The 19647-nt window shown below is 46.1% G+C and overlaps 1 protein-coding gene across 1 annotated transcript in view; it reads right to left on the bottom strand.

Annotated features, from left to right (window-relative positions):
- The window catches only part of LOC138582393 (keratin, type II cytoskeletal 80-like), a 179855-nt gene that overhangs the window by 7270 nt on the left and 152938 nt on the right, over nucleotides 1-19647 (bottom strand). The window contains exons 5-8 of the mRNA XM_069653659.1: nucleotides 19473-19637; nucleotides 18993-19118; nucleotides 14257-14477; nucleotides 77-123 (exon numbers count right to left, since the gene is read on the bottom strand). Coding sequence (XP_069509760.1) covers nucleotides 77-123; nucleotides 14257-14477; nucleotides 18993-19118; nucleotides 19473-19637 — 559 coding nt within the window. The remainder of the gene's footprint in view (nucleotides 1-76; nucleotides 124-14256; nucleotides 14478-18992; nucleotides 19119-19472; nucleotides 19638-19647) is intronic.

Raw genomic sequence — 19647 nt, 5'->3', positions numbered from 1 at the left:
ACATACTGCATGTAGAGAATGAGGAAGCGCAACCGTGACTTAAGGAACTAGATTCACTTCTTTAGAAGACACTTACCGGGGCGTGACTGTATGCTGACGACCGTGGCTGGGGGCATCTGGATCCTAAGGGGAGAGGCAAAGAACAGGGTGGGTTTGTAGTGTACGAGCAATCTCATTGAGTAAGAATCGTAGAATGAGGAGTCCCACACAGTGTAAATGGTATTAACACACAGTAGTTGCCTCACACGCTGATCAGGCAACAATAGGGTGGACTGACTACTCAGTGCTTTAAGAGCCCCGGCAGTCTCCAAAAAGTGAGGCTGAGACAGGCCCCCCCGGTTCCACCATGCCATGGCGGGTCATTATCCCGCCACGGCCACAGCCGCGACGGGAGATGAGCCCGCCACCATGATTGAGTCAGGCAGCTGTGATTGACAGGAGTACCAGCCAGCCACAGCATTGCGCTAAGCGATGCTGTGGCTGGCTGACACTTCTGTCAGTCACAGCTGCCTGCAGGAAACACACTGTGGCGTCTCCAAACTGTAACTTCCTCTCCTGACCCCTCACGAGGGGCCAGGAGACGAAGTTACAGTTCCTTTGTTGCCTATGGGCAGAATCATGCCCGCAACCGCTCCCCAGGTCACTGAGGCTTCTTTGACCCTTCGGGAACCTGGGGGCTGTGCGCTGCAGATTCGAGAACCAAGCCTACAATTGAACAGACCTGGTTTATTTATTTATTTAGGCATTGTTTGTCGGATATTTGTATCCGACAACCAATGCATAAATAAATAAATAAACTGCGTAGTGGTCTGTTCCAGCTCTGCGCACAACGTGTTTAATGTATTTATGCATTGTTTATCGGATACGTGTATCCGACAAACAATGTGTAAATAAATAAATAAACCAGGTCTGTTCAAGGAGTGAAACCAAAGGTGCGAGAACAGAGAAAGGAACAAGGGGATGAAGTAAGGTGAGGGGGCGGGCAGGAAAAAAAGTAGAGTAACAAGTGAGCTTGAACTGAAAAGTAGGAGAGGACAAGAGAGTGAGAAACACAAGTGGTAAAATATTCAAATGAAATCGAGAAAAGGTAACGTGAGAGAGAAAATAAGGGAAGGAAAGATAGGGACACAACAGAGTTGAGGGGTGACGACATTGGGGATTAAAGTGTGGAAAGAGAATGAAAAGGAGGAAAGAAACACAAGAACGTGACAGAAAACGATGATGTCACAGAAGAATGAATGAGAGGAATTAGGTAAGAGGAAAGGAGGAGAGGAAAGTCGAAGGTTAGAATGGAGAAGAGGGTTGAAGGAATGAGAGCGGAGGAGAGGAAAGAAAAGATGGGTGGCAATAGAGAAGAAGGGGAAAAGAAGGTGGAAAGGAGAGATGGAATGAGAGGATATATGGGGTGAGACTGGTGAAGAGGAGCGAAAGATTGAAAAGAGGAGAGAAAAGGAAAGACAGGGGTAAGAATGAGAGAAGGATGTGGAGCAATGGAAGGTGAGGAAGGACAAGGCTGAGAATGCTGAAGAGGGGTGAAGGAATGGAAGAGAAGGAGGAGAGATGGAAGAAACGGAAATAAAGGGGTGAGACTGGTGAAGAGGGGCGAAGGATTGAAAAGAGAGGAAAGGAAAGACATGAGAATGGAGCTGAGGAGTGACGCAATGAGAGCAAGTAAAAAGGAAAGGCAAGAAAAAAGCCGGAAGCCGGTCCTCCCTCACCGAAGGCCCCCTAGCACAAGGCCCTCCCTGTCTGTGCCCGTCAGCAACATCAGCTACCAAGACTCCCTTCTACCACAAACTATTACCCCTTACCCACCACAGACGCCGACTGATCCTGCATCCTTCCATGTAACATACCGTGAAATTTCACTCGACATGGTAAGCTTCGTTAACTCCAGTTAACCCACAGTGCCTGAGCTACCTGTTTAACCTTGCACCTATGCATAATAAGACCTGCAGATTTGCCTGTGTTCCGATTCATGCTACTAATTTACAGTGCTTGCACGCTATGCTTAGCCTGATACCCTTTGCATACTACGAGCTACATGCTGAGCTAGCCTATCTGTGCGTGCCTTGCCCGCTGGCACATTGTTTAAACCTAAACTAGCCTACCTGTGTGAGCCTACTGTCTAAATGTGAACTTGCCTACTCCTATGAACCCTGTTACTAGCATACTGCATTCATGCGGAGCTAGCCTACCTGTGCGCGCCTTGCCCACTGGAACAGTGTTTAAACTCGGAACTAGCCTACTCGTGTGCACCGCCCTGCTCACTGGCCTACTATTTACATTTTGTTGGACTAGCCAAATGTATTGAAACGAATTAGCCTAATATTTCGGAGCGATCTAGCCTACCTCACTGGATTAGCCAAATGTATTGAAGTGAATTAGCCTAATATTTTGGAGTGACCTACCTACCTTGCAGTCACTTGCCCAATGTGTTTCAATTTTGCATCCACGCACTGCAGCTATTGTGTCCAATTGCAGTCATTCCCCTAATATCTCATTATCAATTGCTCAATATGCTCTATGTGCCGATTGCTAACTGCATACTGTTATTCATACTAAAACAATTGCCTATACTTATCTCATTACATGGTCACTATTACCACATGCGGTCTCTGACCAACGCACACAATGATGCTCAAAGACACCAGCTAGGTCCTTACCTCCCACTCTCTTACCACTACTACTCTGCTTACTCTCCTTTTCACACTTTTCATTCTCTCCCATTACACTACACTAAGTTCTCCGCAACGAACACCCTTGAACATCTTTTCGGCTCCCCGGCACTTACTGCCATGCACACTTCTATTACCTCACAACAGTCTTACCTCTCTCATGCAGCAACATCCTCTCCACCACCATGCCTCAGCACATTGTGCAGACTTGACAGACTCAGAGCTTGCACTCTACCTCTAGAACACAGCCTTCGTCCCAATCCTGACGGCATCTAGAAATACTAGATGAGGCTCCCGCTCCATCTACAGGTACACCCACCACATCGAACATTCTATCACACTCAAACATTCACACACCAATCCCAGGAGGACCCTCCCTTCTACTAGAGCTGCCACACCAGACCCAGACTCCACCCCCACCATCACAAACACCAAATACACACCCACACCACATATCAAATGTGCTCTCTTAAATGGTCGCTCCCTCCCAGCTCATGCATTAGAAATTCACAGCCTCATAACCAACAATAACATTGACCTCCTTGCCATCACAGAAACGTGGTTACATGAAGCCTCCGCCCCTGCTGTTGCTCTCGCACTCCCACTAGGCTTTACCATCTTCAGACAAGACAGATCAGCCCGCCTGGGAGGCGGAGTAGACCTCATTTTGAAAGAGAGCCTCCCTTTTCGACTTATCTGTCACCCCTGGACTAGCAACTCAGACATTCTGTCTGCTAAGCTTGCACTGTCCCCCAAAAGTACCTTCAACATTCATGTGCTATACAGCCCCCAAGGTCTCCCCTTAGACTTTCAGGGACACCTTATCCACCTACTTAGCAACAACATCAAAAGCTCCACCAAGACCCTTCTACTTGGAGACCTAAACTTAGGATTCAATGATTCGAAAGATAAAGCTGCTGATACCCTCACTAAGGAACTTAGTAACTTAGGATTCACACAAAAAGTATTGAATCATACGCATTCCAAAGGCCGCACCCTAGACTGGCACATAGACCATAATTGCCTCACCACTATCACCTCCAATGCAGCCATGCCATGGACTGATCACAACTGTATTGAATTCACTCTACCCATCACCGAAAGCCACAATCACCCCTGCCCCCGCGGCTCAAGTGAGAAGCTCCAAGAAGCTCAATGAGGATAACCTCCACCCTTACCTTAACATCCCTGAGCTAGCCCCCCCTTTCTCCAATGATCCTAATACCCCAGCAGAGATCTACAGAGCTACTCTCACTAAAACCATGAATGCAAAAAAGAAAAGAAATCCTTACACTCCAATTCCTGGTTCACCGAACAACTACAGTCCCTGCGCTCCTGCAAAAGAGAGGCATTAAAAAACTGACAAACTAACCCAAGTGACAGTGCCAAAAACAGCTTTAACTTAATCTCCCACCAATACAAAGCAACCATCACCAAAGCCAAAGCCAAGGCATTTAATGCACGCATTTCCAATGCCAAATCACACTCAAAGGAAATTTTCACTATCTTCAACGAGCTCATATTGCCACCCACCACTCCAGAAAAAATTGTCAGAGATGAAGTCTAGTGTGCCAGTATTCAATCAGCCATGCTAAACAAAAGTGATCTCCTTCAAAAAAAAAATCCAGGATCACTGTAAAGCCCTACCTCTTCACCTTAGGCCTAAGCAAACCAATTCAACTCCCGCCTCAACTAACTCCACTAAACCCGTTTTCACCTTCAGTGACATCACTGAATTAGACGTAATGAACCTCCTCAAAAACCTCAAACCCTCTACGTGTAAAGGGGACATATGTCCTCCTAAGCTCATCAAGGACTGCCCAGACCGTTACAAAACCGCTCCTGATGGCCTTCATTAATGCTTCCTTCAGAACAGGCATTATCCCAGACAGCTTCAAAGAGGCCTGGGTCCGCCCCCTTCTAAAAAAGCCTACTCTCGACCCTCTACAACCTAATAACTACCGACCCATAACCACTGTGCCCTTCCTCCTTAAGATATTGGACAAAGCTGCCCATAGCCAAATCCAACACTTCCTGGAAAGCCACTCTATCCTCGGGACTAGGCAATCTGGTTTCCGAAAAGGACACAGCACTGAAACAGCCCTGGTGGACTTAAAGAATCAGATTACCCAAATCATGGACCAAGGCAAGCCAGCCCTATTGTTACTCCTAGACCTCTTGGCTTTTTTTGACCTGGTGGACCACAATACCCTCACATCCCAACTTACTCACTCAGCTAACTTCTCTAAAGAAGCATCTCTCTGGATCACCTCCTTCCTTGAAGGCAGAGCAATGAAGGTATTCTCAAACATAGCAAACGCTACCCCTACCACCATCCACTGCGGAGTCCCACAGGGCTCTTGCACAGCACCCACTTTATACAACTTGTTCACGAAGCCTCTCTTCGACAAGCTCGACTCATTTGGTATCGTGTACACGAATTACGCTGACGATACGCAGGTACTCTTACCTCTCTCTGGCTCATACCACAAAGACGCCGAGGCACTTCACACAATTTACTCCACCATCCAGGTCTGGATGCTGGTCAATGGCCTTTGCCTCAATGGGGATGAGACCGAAATAATTATAGTAGGTCAAAAAAATACTCTAGTCAAAGCTGATAAACTGTACGCCAACTTTACCATTGACAATACTATCATCCCTGTGTCGGCATCTGTCAAGACCCTGGGGGTCTACATAGACTCCACACTATCCATGACTAGACAGGTCAGTGCTATCACATCCTCATCCGCACACACCACCAAGCTCATAAACGCCATAAAACCATACCTATCCAAACCCAATTGTCTATCAATAGCTAGAGCAACTATTGGTGCTAAATTAGACTATTGCAACGCTTTACTAGCAGGTACATCAGAAAAAAACGTAAACAGATTACAAGTCACGCAGAACACTGCACTTCGTGCAGTGGTCGACGTGTACGAAAAGAAGTAGTGGAGTTATGTTCCCTACTGGCCTGCAATGCTCCCCATAAACCCCATCGCCACACCCCCTCCCACACACAATGCAAACCCCAAAATACATGTGCCTGCTGTTTAGGGGAACGGTCAGTTCAGGGCAATTAAAGTGCAAGTTTCAACTTCTTCCTACACTTTTGTTTTAAAACGAAAGCACTCCAGAACGGTTTCTTTTTAAAATAAAAGTATAGGAACGGTCAAACTTAATTGAAAGAAGTAGAGGAGCAGCGCTCCCGACCGCTCCCACCCCCTTCGACCACTGACTTTGTGCAGCTTTAAGCATGCCAAAAAGGAAGCATATCTCCCAAGCCAGACAATCAGCTCAATGGCTCCCGGTCAAAGAGTGAATCACTTTCAAGTTTCTCACCCTCACACATAAATGCCTCACTCACTCTGCACCATCATACCTATCAGAGACATTCACCAAATCCTCCTCTACACGACCCACTAGGACAAAATTCACCAACCTACTCCACATCCCACGAATCCATAGGGCCAAAGCTGCCGGCCTAGGCTTCCCCTACATTGCCGCCAAATCCTGGAACGCACTACCCACAGATATTAGAGCAGAAAATTTGCTTCTTGCCTTGCAAAGAAAACTTAAAACCTCACTTTCTGTACTGCTGTTATTTAACTGTAACTATTTGTCTGTAACAATAGTAACCACACTGTAAATTGCAAATGTTCATTTATCTGTAACTAAGAACTGTCTGTAACAAGCGCTACGATGCCCCTGGGCTGTTGCGCGCGCTACAAATCCGAATAAATAATAATAATAATAAAGAAGAAAGGGATGACAGTAAGCCTGGAGAAGAGGTAACTGACAAAACGCTCATCGTAAGACACTTCTTGAAATAATGTAAAATGACCTAACAGCAGTCTGACCTCATACACGCATAGGCAGACTCGTTGCACAGGCACTCAACAACTACATGCCTGTTTCTTTTTGGTTTTCCGTGAATATTGATTGTCGCTGAAACCTTGCTAGTATTTTGATAGGCTGAAGTGTTTGGTCCCACACATTTCCTCTACAGCCTATCATCTCAAAAAGTGCCACCTGTTAATTCCTCTTCCTCACAGCATACATGACACAGAACAACACGGAGGCAAGGGGATTGCTAGCAACACATTGGCCCTCATTACAAGTCAGGCGTTAAGGGTTTAACGGCGCCGTCGGCGCCGTTAACCCTTAACGCCTGATTCACACTTTAACGCCTGCTTTTTGCAGGCGTTAAAGTCCAAGGCGCTAAGCGACCTTGGTGCTAATTACGGCACCGTAATTTACGGTGCCGTAATTAGCGCCTTCCCCATCCCCATTATGCCCTATGGGGCAAAAATAGGAATGGGGAAGGGCAAATGGTGAATGGGGAATTACCGCCCCACTCACCTTGGAATGGGGCGGTAATTCCGCCATCCACCATGGCGGAATCCGGCATGGACCATGGTGCTAATAGCACCATGGTCCACCGCCTGACTTGTAATGAGGGCCATTGAGCGTTGTGTTACACAGCATAGCCATCCTCAGCCATCAAACCCATGCTGCCACCCCCATGGCCTCCGGCTCCAGTTTACCTCCACTGTGGTCCTTTGATACAGTAAGTGAGGCCCACTTCCAAAGTTCTACATGGTTGCTCTTGCTGGGCTACCTGAACAACTATTTTAAAAGAGAATTTTTGAAGGTGTTTGCAGGTGTATCCGACAAACAATGCATAAATCAATAAACCTGGTAGTGCGATGAGCGGGAACAGTTCTTGTGTCACAAAGGCCTCAACTGCATACACGACACGGTTTATTTATTTATGCATTGTGTGCCGGGTGCACGTGCTGATTTATCTATTTAGTTTGTATCAAGCAGACTGTGTTGTGATATGCACTTAGTTATATAGGTCAGACCATTTGTACATGTTCATCTTTAGGCCACGCCCATCAAGTCCTAGAGCACGCCCAACGTGCAAGCTATGCCCCTAAATGAGCCCCCCTCAATTTCTTACCCCACTTAACGCACTGTGTCTACTAACTTAAGAGACAACTCAAGGCTTGTGAGCACCCATCATGGAGTCGCCCTGGATGTAAAAGGTGACGCAGTTCCTATGATATTACCCTTAGATCTGTTATTAGGGCCCTGACTGTGAGCATCTGCTGGTCCGCACTTTGAACCCTCCTTTTCAAGGATATCCAGACCAACATGTCATAAAGTCGTATGTGTTATATGTTGAAGCCATTGCAAGCTGTGATTTGTGGATGTCTGGTGTTGCCAGGCAACCTCAGCCCCAAGAGGATTGGGTACTTGAAATCCTCTTTCCTCAGTGTGGGATAAGATTCCACGTACTAAGTGGTGCTCGAGAGCCACAGCCCCAAAAAGGATGGGGCAGGGGCACCCGTAAGCCTCTACCCACAGTGTGGGATGGTCGCAGGAATCTAGGTATAAACATCAGTATAGATGGTAGGAAAATGAAGGGCGGCTCTTATCCCGGATGGAGGGGCAGGGTTTAAGGAAAGCGCCACCCCCACCTTCTTACCATTGGCTCCCCCTTGAGGCTTCCCAGCAGCCATCAGTGGAAATTCACACAGCAGGGGACAGGGGAGGAATGTCAGAGCGACTGACTATTGCGATTTGATCCGTGTCAGTTTCCGGGTGTGAGAAAGGGCGTTATGAGAATTGAGTGAGACGTACTGAATGTACACTGCTTGCAGCTTGAATGCACTTGGGTTAAAAATAGCAGCCAAAACCATGACAGGCTTCCATCTGGAGCGAGTACATGTGAGCCATCTAGTGCAGCGACCCTCCTGGGCCTGCTTTTTTCATGGTTAGGACATTGTTTGTACCCTGATGAGGCCCCTGCCCCTTACAGCCCCAGCACCCTTCCACTTCCCTCCCCCTAGGCCTCTCCCCCTCCCGACTCCCAGCCCGCCCCCCCAACCTGATTGGAGAATGTTCGTAGCCATGGCTGGTGTACCCACCAGCGCCTCCCTGCTTGCCCATTTCCATCTGGAGCCAGTGAAGGTGAGCCATCTAGTGCAGCGACCCTCCTGGGCCTGCTTTTTTCATGGTTAGGGCATTGTTTGTACCCTTATGCGGCCCCTGACCCTTGCAGCCCGGGCACCCTTCTACTTCCCTCTCCCTCCCCCCAGCCTGATCGGAGAAAGATCATTACCATACAGCAGCCTCCTGCACTACCACCAACCCTCCCTCAAGGACATGATTGGTGGGACACTTGGTCTTAACTGACCTTCTCAGGGCAGCCCTCTGCCCGGCAGCCCCTGCGGCGATGGGCCCGAGGAAAAGGGCAGCTCTGACATTGGCAGCTCCAAGATGTGTCTGAGGGTGTCCGCAGGGGGAAGCCAATGAAACCAGCAGACAGCAGACACCAACAGAAACTGTAAGTGTTGCATGGGTGGGGTGTAGAGCAATTACTCTACTCCAGAAAGCCCCTGCCACTCTACCTACCTCTCCATAACATAGACTGCCATAGACTTACACCATACATAGTTAGAGAAATATGTGCCCTCCAGCCTAAATCTTCTCATGGCTGGACTGTAAATATTGCCTTGCATTACATACTAACACACTTGCCAATGTTAATATGTACCACACCTTAGAGAGAACTGTGAAGATTAACCTGCGCCGCATCTAGACAGGACTGTGAATGTTAGCACATGCCAAATATAGATAGTATTGTGAAAGTCAGCATGTGCCACACTTATATGGATCTTGAATGTTAGGACGTCTCACACTCAGAACTGCAAACATTAGCCTGCATCACATCTTGATAGGACTGTGAACATTAGCATCTGCCACACTTAGATCAAATTGTGAAGCTTAGCAAGTGCCACACCTAGAATTTTGAACATTAGCCTGCGTCACATCTAGACAGGACTGTGAATGTTAGCATTGCCACACTTAGATGGAACTGTGAAGGTTAGCAAATGCCACACCAAGAATTGTGAACATTAGCCTGCGTCGCATCTAGACAGGACTGTGAATGTTAGCATTGCCACACTTAGACGGAATTGTGAAGGTTAGCAAGTGCCACACCTATAATTGTGAACGTTAGCCTGCGCCGCATCTAGACAGGATTGATAATTTTAGCATCTGCCACACTTAGATGGAACTGTGAAGGTTAGCAAATGCCACACCTAGAATTGTGAACATTAGCCCATGCCGCATCTAGACAGGACTGTGAATGTTAGCATTGCCACACTTAGATGGAACTGTGAAGGTTAGCAAATGCCACACCTAGAATTGTGAACATTAGCCTGCGTCACATCTAGACAGGACTGTGAATGTTAGCATTGCCACACTTAGATGGAACTGTGAAGGTTAGCAAATGCCACAGCTAGAATTGTGAACATTAGCCATTGTCGCATCTAGACAGGACTGTGAATGCTAGTATCTGCACACTTAGGTGGAATTGTGAAGGTTAGCAAGTGCCACACCTATAATTGTGAACATTAGCCTGTGCCGCATCTAGACAGGATTGGTAATTTTAGCATCTGCCATACTTAGATGGAACTATGAAGGTTAGGAAATGCCACACCTAGAATTGTGAACATTAGCCCATGCCGCATCTAGACAGGACTGTGAATGTTAGCATCTGCCACACTGAGATGGAATTGTGAAGCTTAGCAAATGCCACACTTAGAATAGTGAAAATTAGCCTGCGTCGCATCTAGACAGGATTGTGAATGTTAGCCTGCTCCGCATCTAGACAGGATTGATAATGTTAGCATCTGCCACACTTAGATGGAACTGTGAAGGTTAGCAAATGCCACACCTAGAATTGTGAACATTAGCCCATGCCGCATCTAGACAGGACTGTGAATGTTAGCATCTGCCATACTTAGATGGAATTGTGAAGCTTAGCACATGCCACACTTAGAATTGTGAACATTAGCCCATGCCGCATCTAGACAGGACTGTGAATGTTAGCATCTGCCATACTTAGATGGAATTGTGAAGCTTAGCAAATGCCACACTTAGAATTGTGAACATTAGCCTGCGTCGCATCTAGATAGGTCTGTGAACGTTAGCATGTGCCACACTGAGATGGAATTCAAATGTTAGCATGTACAACACTCAGATGCAATGGTGAACATTAGCATGCATTGCATCTCGACAGGAGTGTGAATGTTAGCATGTGCCACACTTACATGGAATTATGAAGGTTAACAAGCACCACACTTAATAGAACTGTGAACTTCAGGCTGTATCGCATCTAGACAGGATCGTGAATGTTAGCACATGCCACACATAGATAGTATTGTGAAAGTCAGCATGTGCCACACTTAGATGGATCTTCAATGTTAGCATGTCTCACACTCAAAATTGTAAACATTAGCCTACATCGCATCTTGATAGGACTGTGAACATTAGCATATGCCACACTTAGATAAAATTTGAATGTTAGCATGTCCAACACTTAGATGGAATGGTGAACAGTAGCCTGTGGCACATCTAGACAGGATTGTGAATGTTAGCATCTGCCACACTTAGATGGAATTGTCAAGGTTAGCAAGTGCCACACCTAGAATTGTGAACACTAGCCTGCACCGCATCTAGACAGGATTGTGAATGTTAGCATATGCCACACTTAGACAGAATTGTGAATATTAGCATGTTAAATATCATATAACCCACTACCCAAAAATACTTAACACCTCTACGTACTTATCTCACTCAGAAAACTCACACAACCATCTCTCGCACAACAACCTGCACGCACTTCACAACACTGCAACAACACATAAGCCGCACCAACAGCACACGTGGACTGACATCGATCCGATACATGCACCAAAGCTCAGCACTCGGTGTATACCGAGTTGAAGCTGCCAACAGAACACCACTCCTGTCACTATCCTACTCCCTCTTCACCTTACTAACCCATTCCACCTTTTCGTTTGCAGATCCGCCAAAGCGCCTGGGGAGTAACTCCGTTGGTGACGGTGCGCGGTACAAATACCTTTAACATTTAACATTTAACCTAAAAAATGAGGAATGCCTTTAGAGCATTCAGAACTTGAGGGTTTTTTCTAAGCTTGGGCCCAGGCATAAGAGGTGTGACCAGCTAATTCAATTTTGGACTATTGGACTCGAAGGACTGAGTGCTGATCCCGGGTTTCCCACTTGACAAGGTTGTTTGATGATGACCAAATCCCTTTTCATTGAAATGTGATCACTGTGGTCACATATGTGGGTTTGTGGACAGACCACAGAGTGGCCAGCAGTGACTGTGCGTGTGTGAGTAAAAAGTACCTCACAGCCAGCCTTGCTAACAATGATCTGTGCTTCATGGTAGACTCGCCCTCCGCTGACAGTGCCAGCATGGGTCAGTTTGGTATTTGAATGTGAAGTGATGTCACAGAAAATAGATGTATGTAATTTGTGGAGCGATGGTGTTGATATACACTAAGGGCTTTAATACACCCTCTGACTCGGGCCTCACAAAGCTCCGACAATTATATGCAAGACTGGCCGTGGGTAGGTTGATCAGATTTGAAAAATAAAAATCCGGAACCGGCCCCAACATAGAAGTAGGACTACAGTTTCGGCTGACAAACACAAAAGAAGGACTAAAACATGCATAGGACTCCAATGAAACTGTAGTCCGACTTCTCTGCACAAGGTACGTGTTTATTGAAAGCTCCCAGCTCTCATTGGAGGAGAGAAACCATGGGGGGAGGGAGAGGGCATGAAACGCAAGTGAAACACAAGCATGAAGAGCCATGCCCGGTCCGATTTCAGCATGATTTCCGCATTTGTTCAAGGATTACTGGCAAAAACTGTGACAATAGCCAGCCATCCCCAAATCCCGGTATGGGGTTTAAAAACTTTAAAAAGTCTAAGGTTAACATACCAGGACATTTGTTCACCCTAGCCATGGGACGACTAGGTAGTACTCAGTGGTCGAAGTGTACGAAAAGAAGTAGTGGAGCTATATTCCCCGCTGGTCTGGCCCCGCCCTCCACAAACCCCATTGCTGCACCCCCTCCCACATACAATCCAAACACCCAAACAAACACACCTACTATTAATTAAGCATAGAACAAGCTTCAACCTCTTCCCACGCTTTTATTTTAAAACTAAACCATTCCAGAACGGTTTCTTTTTAAAATAAAAGTATAGGAACAGTGAAACTTAAAAATAAAAAGTATAGGAGAACCGCTCCTCACCGCTCCCGCCCACTTCGACCTCTGGTAGTACTGTTGTGCATTTTCCCCTTGAGGACTTTGATGCACCTCGATTTTCTTTGCTCTAGTCATGGCTTTCCTAAGTAACCAAATTGTGTGAGCTTGGGCACAACACTTAATCTCCCCATACCTCTGATCCTTTATTTGGGGCAGCAGTACGCATGCATGCCACGGTGTAAAGTATCGAACTGGGCACTGTCTAAGGAACACCCAAAGTGTTCATTAGGAATGCTGAGCAGGTGGAGTCTAGACTTCATTACAATGCTCCAGGGTGACTGACTTAGATTTGCCCGCCTGTCTGCCCGCTGGCATTCTTTTTCCTGGCACAAGCACACAGGTATACTACTATCCTGTTCATACATCAGTGACCGGCCGTAATCCCTGACCGGCATGGGTGTATGTGCCTAAAGATTTTCTTTCTGCAAAGCAGAAACCTGCTTTGCCTCTTGCAACTTTTAGTCTGCATAGTGTTCTTTCTGCTTATCAGTGTTAGGTGGGTGAGCTTTGTTTCCTAAAAGCAAGCCAGAAGGATCATATCAATTCAGGGTAATTAGAGTGCCGTCACGGGAATTAAGTGAATTCACTTTTAGTGATGTTCCTACCCAGCCAGGTGTAGGCGGCCTTCTTATTTGTGTACACTACATTATCCCAGTTCATGTTTTTAATTTTTTTCTTTAAAAAAAAAAGTATATATTTTTGTATTCTGTATAAATACTATTGTGGATGCCAACTGGGTGTACTACTGATGAAAGTCTGTCCACTAAAGTTGAGTCTGAAACATTTTCTGTTAGCGCGGAGACGGATAGCGCTCTCGACGGGCCAGATCTCCTACCCGTGTTGCCATCCCCTGTAGTCTTTGTGTTTTTTAAATTCTGTCCTGTTGTGCACAACCTGAGCCTTGATTCTGTGGCACTCATTGTCCCTCGCACTTGGCGTCATACCCTAATATACCCCTTACTATAATCATTTAGTATCAAGTACATTTAGCTTATGGATCCCTGGCAGAATCTTATTTCTGTGTCTAATTTAAATTTCTTGATCTGATTATACATTGAAATGGCTCACCAAGGAACGCTAAACAACAACTCCCAAACAACGCAATCAATGTCCTCATCCAAGAACAGGAAGTGCTTAGAAACACAGTAACATCTAGTACTAAGCACTGGATAACTCTAGACCTTTATGTTTGCAACATTATGTTACCCTGGGGAATCATCCAGGTGGCCGTCAGTGCTTTGTTTCTGCTGCTTGAAGTAAAATTAAATTACGGTTGGCACGTAGAACATAAGGAAATTGGTGCTATGCTTTGGAACAGCATGCTTTGTGTGTGGGAGTCTTCTGACTCTGCCAATTAAGGAGCCACATGCAATAGACCCGCCCCCTCCCAATTAGATGCCCTTGTTATTCACCTGCTCTCTTCTCCTTCCAGAAGTTTCTTGTAGGTGGCGATTTCCATATCCAGCGACAGCTTGACGTTCATCAGTTCCTTGAACGCGTGCAGCCGGCGGCTCATGTCTTCTCTTGCCTTCTGCAGGGCAACTTGAACCTCAGTCAGCTTGGCGCTGGCATCATTGACTGCACGCTCACCTTTACCCAGAGCCTCAGTGACAGCGTTCTCTAGGTGCATGCTCTAGGGGTCGGTGAAAAAAGGACATATTTCAACTCTATGACACAAAGTGACAAATGAGTGGTCACTTTACAGATTGGACACATTTTAAATATGTTTCAAGTTTTCTAGGGTTTGAAAGTCAGAGATCGTATTCGTTTTATTTCGGATCATATCTGTTCATATAATGCTCATGATTGGGCCTCATTATGAGTCCGGCGGTAGTCGTGCCACTAAAACGGAGTCATTTTTATTCTGGCACCTGGCAATGGGGACTTACCGGGGTATTACGGCCCCGGCGGTCCCGGTAATTTCCCATTGCCAGACGCCGGAAAATATGACTCCCCATTTCCACTCGAGTCCCATTGGACTCAATGGGAATGGGGAGGACGGATGCACCGGCACCATTCATGAATGGTGCCGGTGCATCCGTCCTGCTTTCCGCCCGCCAGGTGTGACCTGGCGGGCAGAAAGGCACCGCTCGCAGAACTTGTAGTTTGCCAGTCCAGAAACAACGGTACCGGCAAGCTTACCGGCACCGCTGTTTCCGCACCGGCAACCTTGTAATGAGGCCCACTATGTTGTTCTTTGTTTTGGGAATTTTTAAATCTAATTTTGAAAAACGGAAGAACCAGTTACTTGACTCGAAATTGTATCTACTGGAGATTATATTTCTGTCACAGGATTCTCATCTTTTGAAATATGTTTTATGCACAGAATGGACAAGAACATTTCTTTTTAGTAAGGGGTATTGCATGGCTGCAAGTTGACTTTGTCACACCTGCATTGGCACCTTCAGTGCCACACGACAGTTTTTGTTTCCCTCTGCGCATGTCCCATGAACTGTGAAAGACCTGGGGAATTTTGCTTCCCCACACTTGGAAGGCCCATTGGGGATGCAGAATGGGGAACTGCACATTTGTATGTGCAAGGGCACACTCCTGTGTTTCCCCACACATACAAACAGACCAGGGCGCTATGTCACTTTTGTTTCCTAGTTCTTGTTCATGCTGCGCAGGAGCCAGATTGTTTCCAGGAAGGCACCACACTGAGACGCATCAGGACCAGGGCAGAAGGTAAGATTTAATGTAAAGTTTATGTTTGTGTATGTATGCTTTTGTAATGATTGAATGAGTGTATGATTATCGGTGTACATGTGAATGAGCGTGTATGACGTATGGTTGTGCGTGTGAATGAGTGAGTTCTGCATGTGAATAAGTGAGAGAATGTGGTATGAATGTGTTTGCATGTGTGTTTGGGATGGGCAGGACCCGGAGGCTGATTTTGTTGGGGGTGGAGGGGTCTGGCTTAGGCAATAGCTGAATTATTTACTGTGCATCTATCAATAGGCCCAGTAAAAAATGCAATTGCTAAAGCAAGGATATTTGTTATTACATGGCGGTCTCGCCATTTCTTACTGTGCCATGAGGATATATTAAAATTGACACTTCGCGTGCTTAGGGCCTTACTGTGCCATGGAATCTCTTTACTGGGCATCTTCGATAAAGCAGGCATGATAAGTCTTACTATATGGCTAGACTGGCATTTTAGTGCAGTCAGTCTATCCATTTCTTATTAAGGCATGACATTTTGTACGGGGCAGCTTTATTAAAGCAAGCATGATAAGTGTTATTACATGGCTAGCCTGGCATTTTAGTGCAGCCAGTCTAGCCATCTCTTACTGTGACATGACATTTTTTATGGGGCATCTTTAATAAAGCAAGCATGATATGTGTCATTACATGGCAAGAATATCATTTTATTGCAGCCAGTCTAGCCATTTCTTTCTGTGACATGACATTTTTTACTTTGCATCTATGATAAAGCAAACATGAGGTATTATGTGGCTAGAATGGCCTTCTAGTGCAGGCATGTTTTCATATTGAGGCATGGCGTTTTATTGGCAAAGCCAACTGGAGCATGTTCTTCATGGGGATACTGTCATATAGTGGCAGAACCAGTGTGGACATGTGTTCTTATAGTATCTTTGCTGGCATTATGCGTAAAGCAAACATGAGTATGATCTTATATGGGGATACTGGCATATTTTGGTGCAGCCAGCATGAAAATGTATGGGCACAGCCAGCCTGAAAATGTTTTATACTGGCAAGTATTGTGGGCATAATTAAATACGCTGGTAAATGCTTCTGTGCACTGTTGTCGACTTGCCTCTATTGGATTTTGTCTTGAGTTACCCAACAGAACTGACTGCAAACTGGCAGCTATTTGCCCAATTTTTCACTTAAAATGTGCTGTAAGATGCACCATTTTAACCCATTATTCCCAACAAATTCTCAGGGGTGAGATCCCTCCTCATCCCTGCTTGGTCGCTCTGGCATATTTGTGGGAAATATTTACATCCCTCCCATTAAGAAAGTCACCATCCACTACTGCCCTCTTCATCACTTTGAAGCCTGTCTTGGAGCGAGACATGGCAGAGAAAAATGTGAAAACATGTGATTGGTAGTAAAACGCTGTAGTCTGCAGCCAAGGGAAAAAGGAACTGAGGTCATGTAGTTTATGCGGCTCTCATTGAGGATATATTAAAATTGACACTTCGCGTGCTTAGGGCATCAATGATGCACGTGATGCCTCCTAGTGCCTATGAAAATTGATTGTGGGCCAGTCTCCGCCTACATGAATTATCAAACAATGATAACTCTAAGGGAAAGCTTAGTTTCATTCCTGGGATTTTGCTTTGGTATTTATGCTATAGTTCGATTTATGATTGAACAAACATGTGCAGTTTGCATAAACCCCTCATGCAGTCTTTTTAGTTTGGGCTATGAGGTGGTACTATATAAAATAAAACTATTGCATTACAGTACAGATGGGGAGACATGGCATATGAGGAGGGACACAAAGCTTGTAAGTGTTGTTGGGTTATTTACCCACCCATTGCCTGCCGATGACCACACTAATCCCCATGGCCATTCCCACCCAGTTCCCGCCCCTCCCGCCCAAAACACCTCCTCATGTGAGCTCTTTGAGCTCGCTTTAATCAAGATTTACCATCAAACTTTGCACTTAAAGTGCATGTCATTGTTTTCTCAAAGCAGTCTTCTGAGAGGTCATGACCACTTAGAGTTGTAAACACGCTACTGGTGTAATACAAATGTCATAAGCATTATGCCTGTCCTTCACTGAAGTCCTGTAAAAAACAAGCCATCGGTTTTTGCGTGTATATAAATACTAGGCATTTGCCAGGTACTGATATTAGATGCCCAGGCACTCGTACACCGTTGCCCCTGTTACCATCAATAGCCAGTTAATACCACTATGGCGGTGTCTGGTAGGGCCTTTCTCATGCCTACACCAAAGCCCAAACTGTTGGCATTGCCAATGCTTGTTTTCTTTTACATTCAGTCTTCCTGAACAAAAGTGCTGGGTGTCACTGTATGCCTGCTGTGGGTGTCTGGACAAGTCTGTGAAAGAGGACGTTTCACCTCATTGCAAGAAGCCTAATATCACAAAAGTGGCAACAACCACGTCAATACTTGAACAATTTATAAGCTGAATAGATTGCTAATCAGAATTTAAAAGCAGAGTAGCACTCCTGTGGTGGGCAGCTTGTGGGGCTCCCCAGGTGAAAGTAAGCAGTCAGGAAGAATGCTCATAATAACACCAAAAACAATAGGATACCAAATCCCACAGTTCCCTGAGGTTGCGCTACTAGATATTTGGGGGGACAGTGATATCACAGTAGGGAAAAGGAAATTGGCCTCCACTGCCTTGATGGCAGCTAAAAGAGATAGATCTGCTAAAGGGAGGTGGGGGAGGAATGGGCAGATGCTGGGAGAGAGGGTTTACAGATCAGGAGGGTGCCCCACGGAACATCATAGAATACGGGGCACATGGGGGGTGAGCTGAAAAGATTTGAAAAGTGAGGACTCTCTAAAGACTCTAGAATCTCCAGAGACACTACTGCGTGCTGAAAACAGACCTACCACACGGCGGCAACCGAGACAACAAAAGAGGACTATAGAAGATGTCATGAAGAGGACTGAACAGGGGAAGGCAAGGAAGCGGCCGAGGTTGTTATAAGAATAAGTTATAATTTATGGTATCCATGTTTTGTTTAACGACGATGCTATGTACATGGAAAAAACAATAAAAATCGATATGTTAAAAAAAAAAAAAAAACTCACTCTGGAACACCCCTTTCAATGCTGAACTTGCCCCAAAAAGATTACCTTGCGACGGGACGCATGATCAAGGGCATGCCTCCACCTGGGAAAACCATGAACAATGAAAGATCCCAAAAGAAGACCGAAGGGAAGAGTTAGCGACGAGCGGATGCACCAAAAGGATCAAACCCCGAGCAATCTCTTTGTGACTTAGGAGCCTACTGTGTCGTAGATCTGGATCTCCATGTTGTGATATAGCCTTGCGGTTCCCTATGTTACAATTTGCAAATCGGTGTATTATTTTGGAACCTCTCCCTACTGAAATTACCTGCAATCGGTTGGACCTGTGAGCATGGACGGTTTGCCCCCCTAAAGGCCCATTATACATGCACCGCAAAAGTTTAGGACTCACCTCATCCCGGAGAGTCAGAATTTCGGATCTCATCTTTTGGATTTTTACGTTCAACTCTGCAATGTCACTGCGGCTGCTCAGCAAATCGCTCCCACATTTTCGGGCTTTTGCTGCCCTTTCATCCAGCTGCCAAGGAGGTTTCAGGGAAAGAAATCAACATTCCATCAACCAACATAGTCATTTTCCTACCACCTCCACCCCTTGCCCGAGAGGCAACGAGCAGGATAACACACTAATGGGCAAAAAGAAATCCGGCCTGGTATAGCTCTACACATGTTCTTAGTTCTTTGTTACCCCAATCCTCACTGCTTTTGGCCCCTCCTCTGTTCTTGTGTCTCCCTGCCTTTCTGAATGTGCGCCCCCTGGTGTAGTGATTGTGTTCTCCACTGCCTGGCTTTGACTCGTTTTTCCCGGTTTATCCTATTCTCCTGACCGCCCAGCGTGGTCTCAGGTTTGTCTGCTTTACGTGTAGTAGCTCACCTTGTGCCTGGCCAGGGCCTCTGCTTCTTCCTTGCTCTTGGCGGCCAGGAGCTCGTACTGCTCCCGAACCTCCTGCACAATGTGCTCGAGGTTCACGGGGCAGCCGCTGTCCATCTCCACGATCACAGAGATGTCTTTGACTTCAGTCATCAGCTCCTCGAGCTCCTTGAACATG

This window comes from Ambystoma mexicanum, chromosome 3q (assembly GCF_040938575.1).
Source record: "Ambystoma mexicanum isolate Mex_15411 chromosome 3q, UKY_AmexF1_1, whole genome shotgun sequence".
Classification (NCBI taxonomy): domain Eukaryota; kingdom Metazoa; phylum Chordata; class Amphibia; order Caudata; family Ambystomatidae; genus Ambystoma; species Ambystoma mexicanum.
Note: the sequence above shows the minus strand (reverse complement) of the source record. Positions and strands in the feature narration are given on the sequence as shown.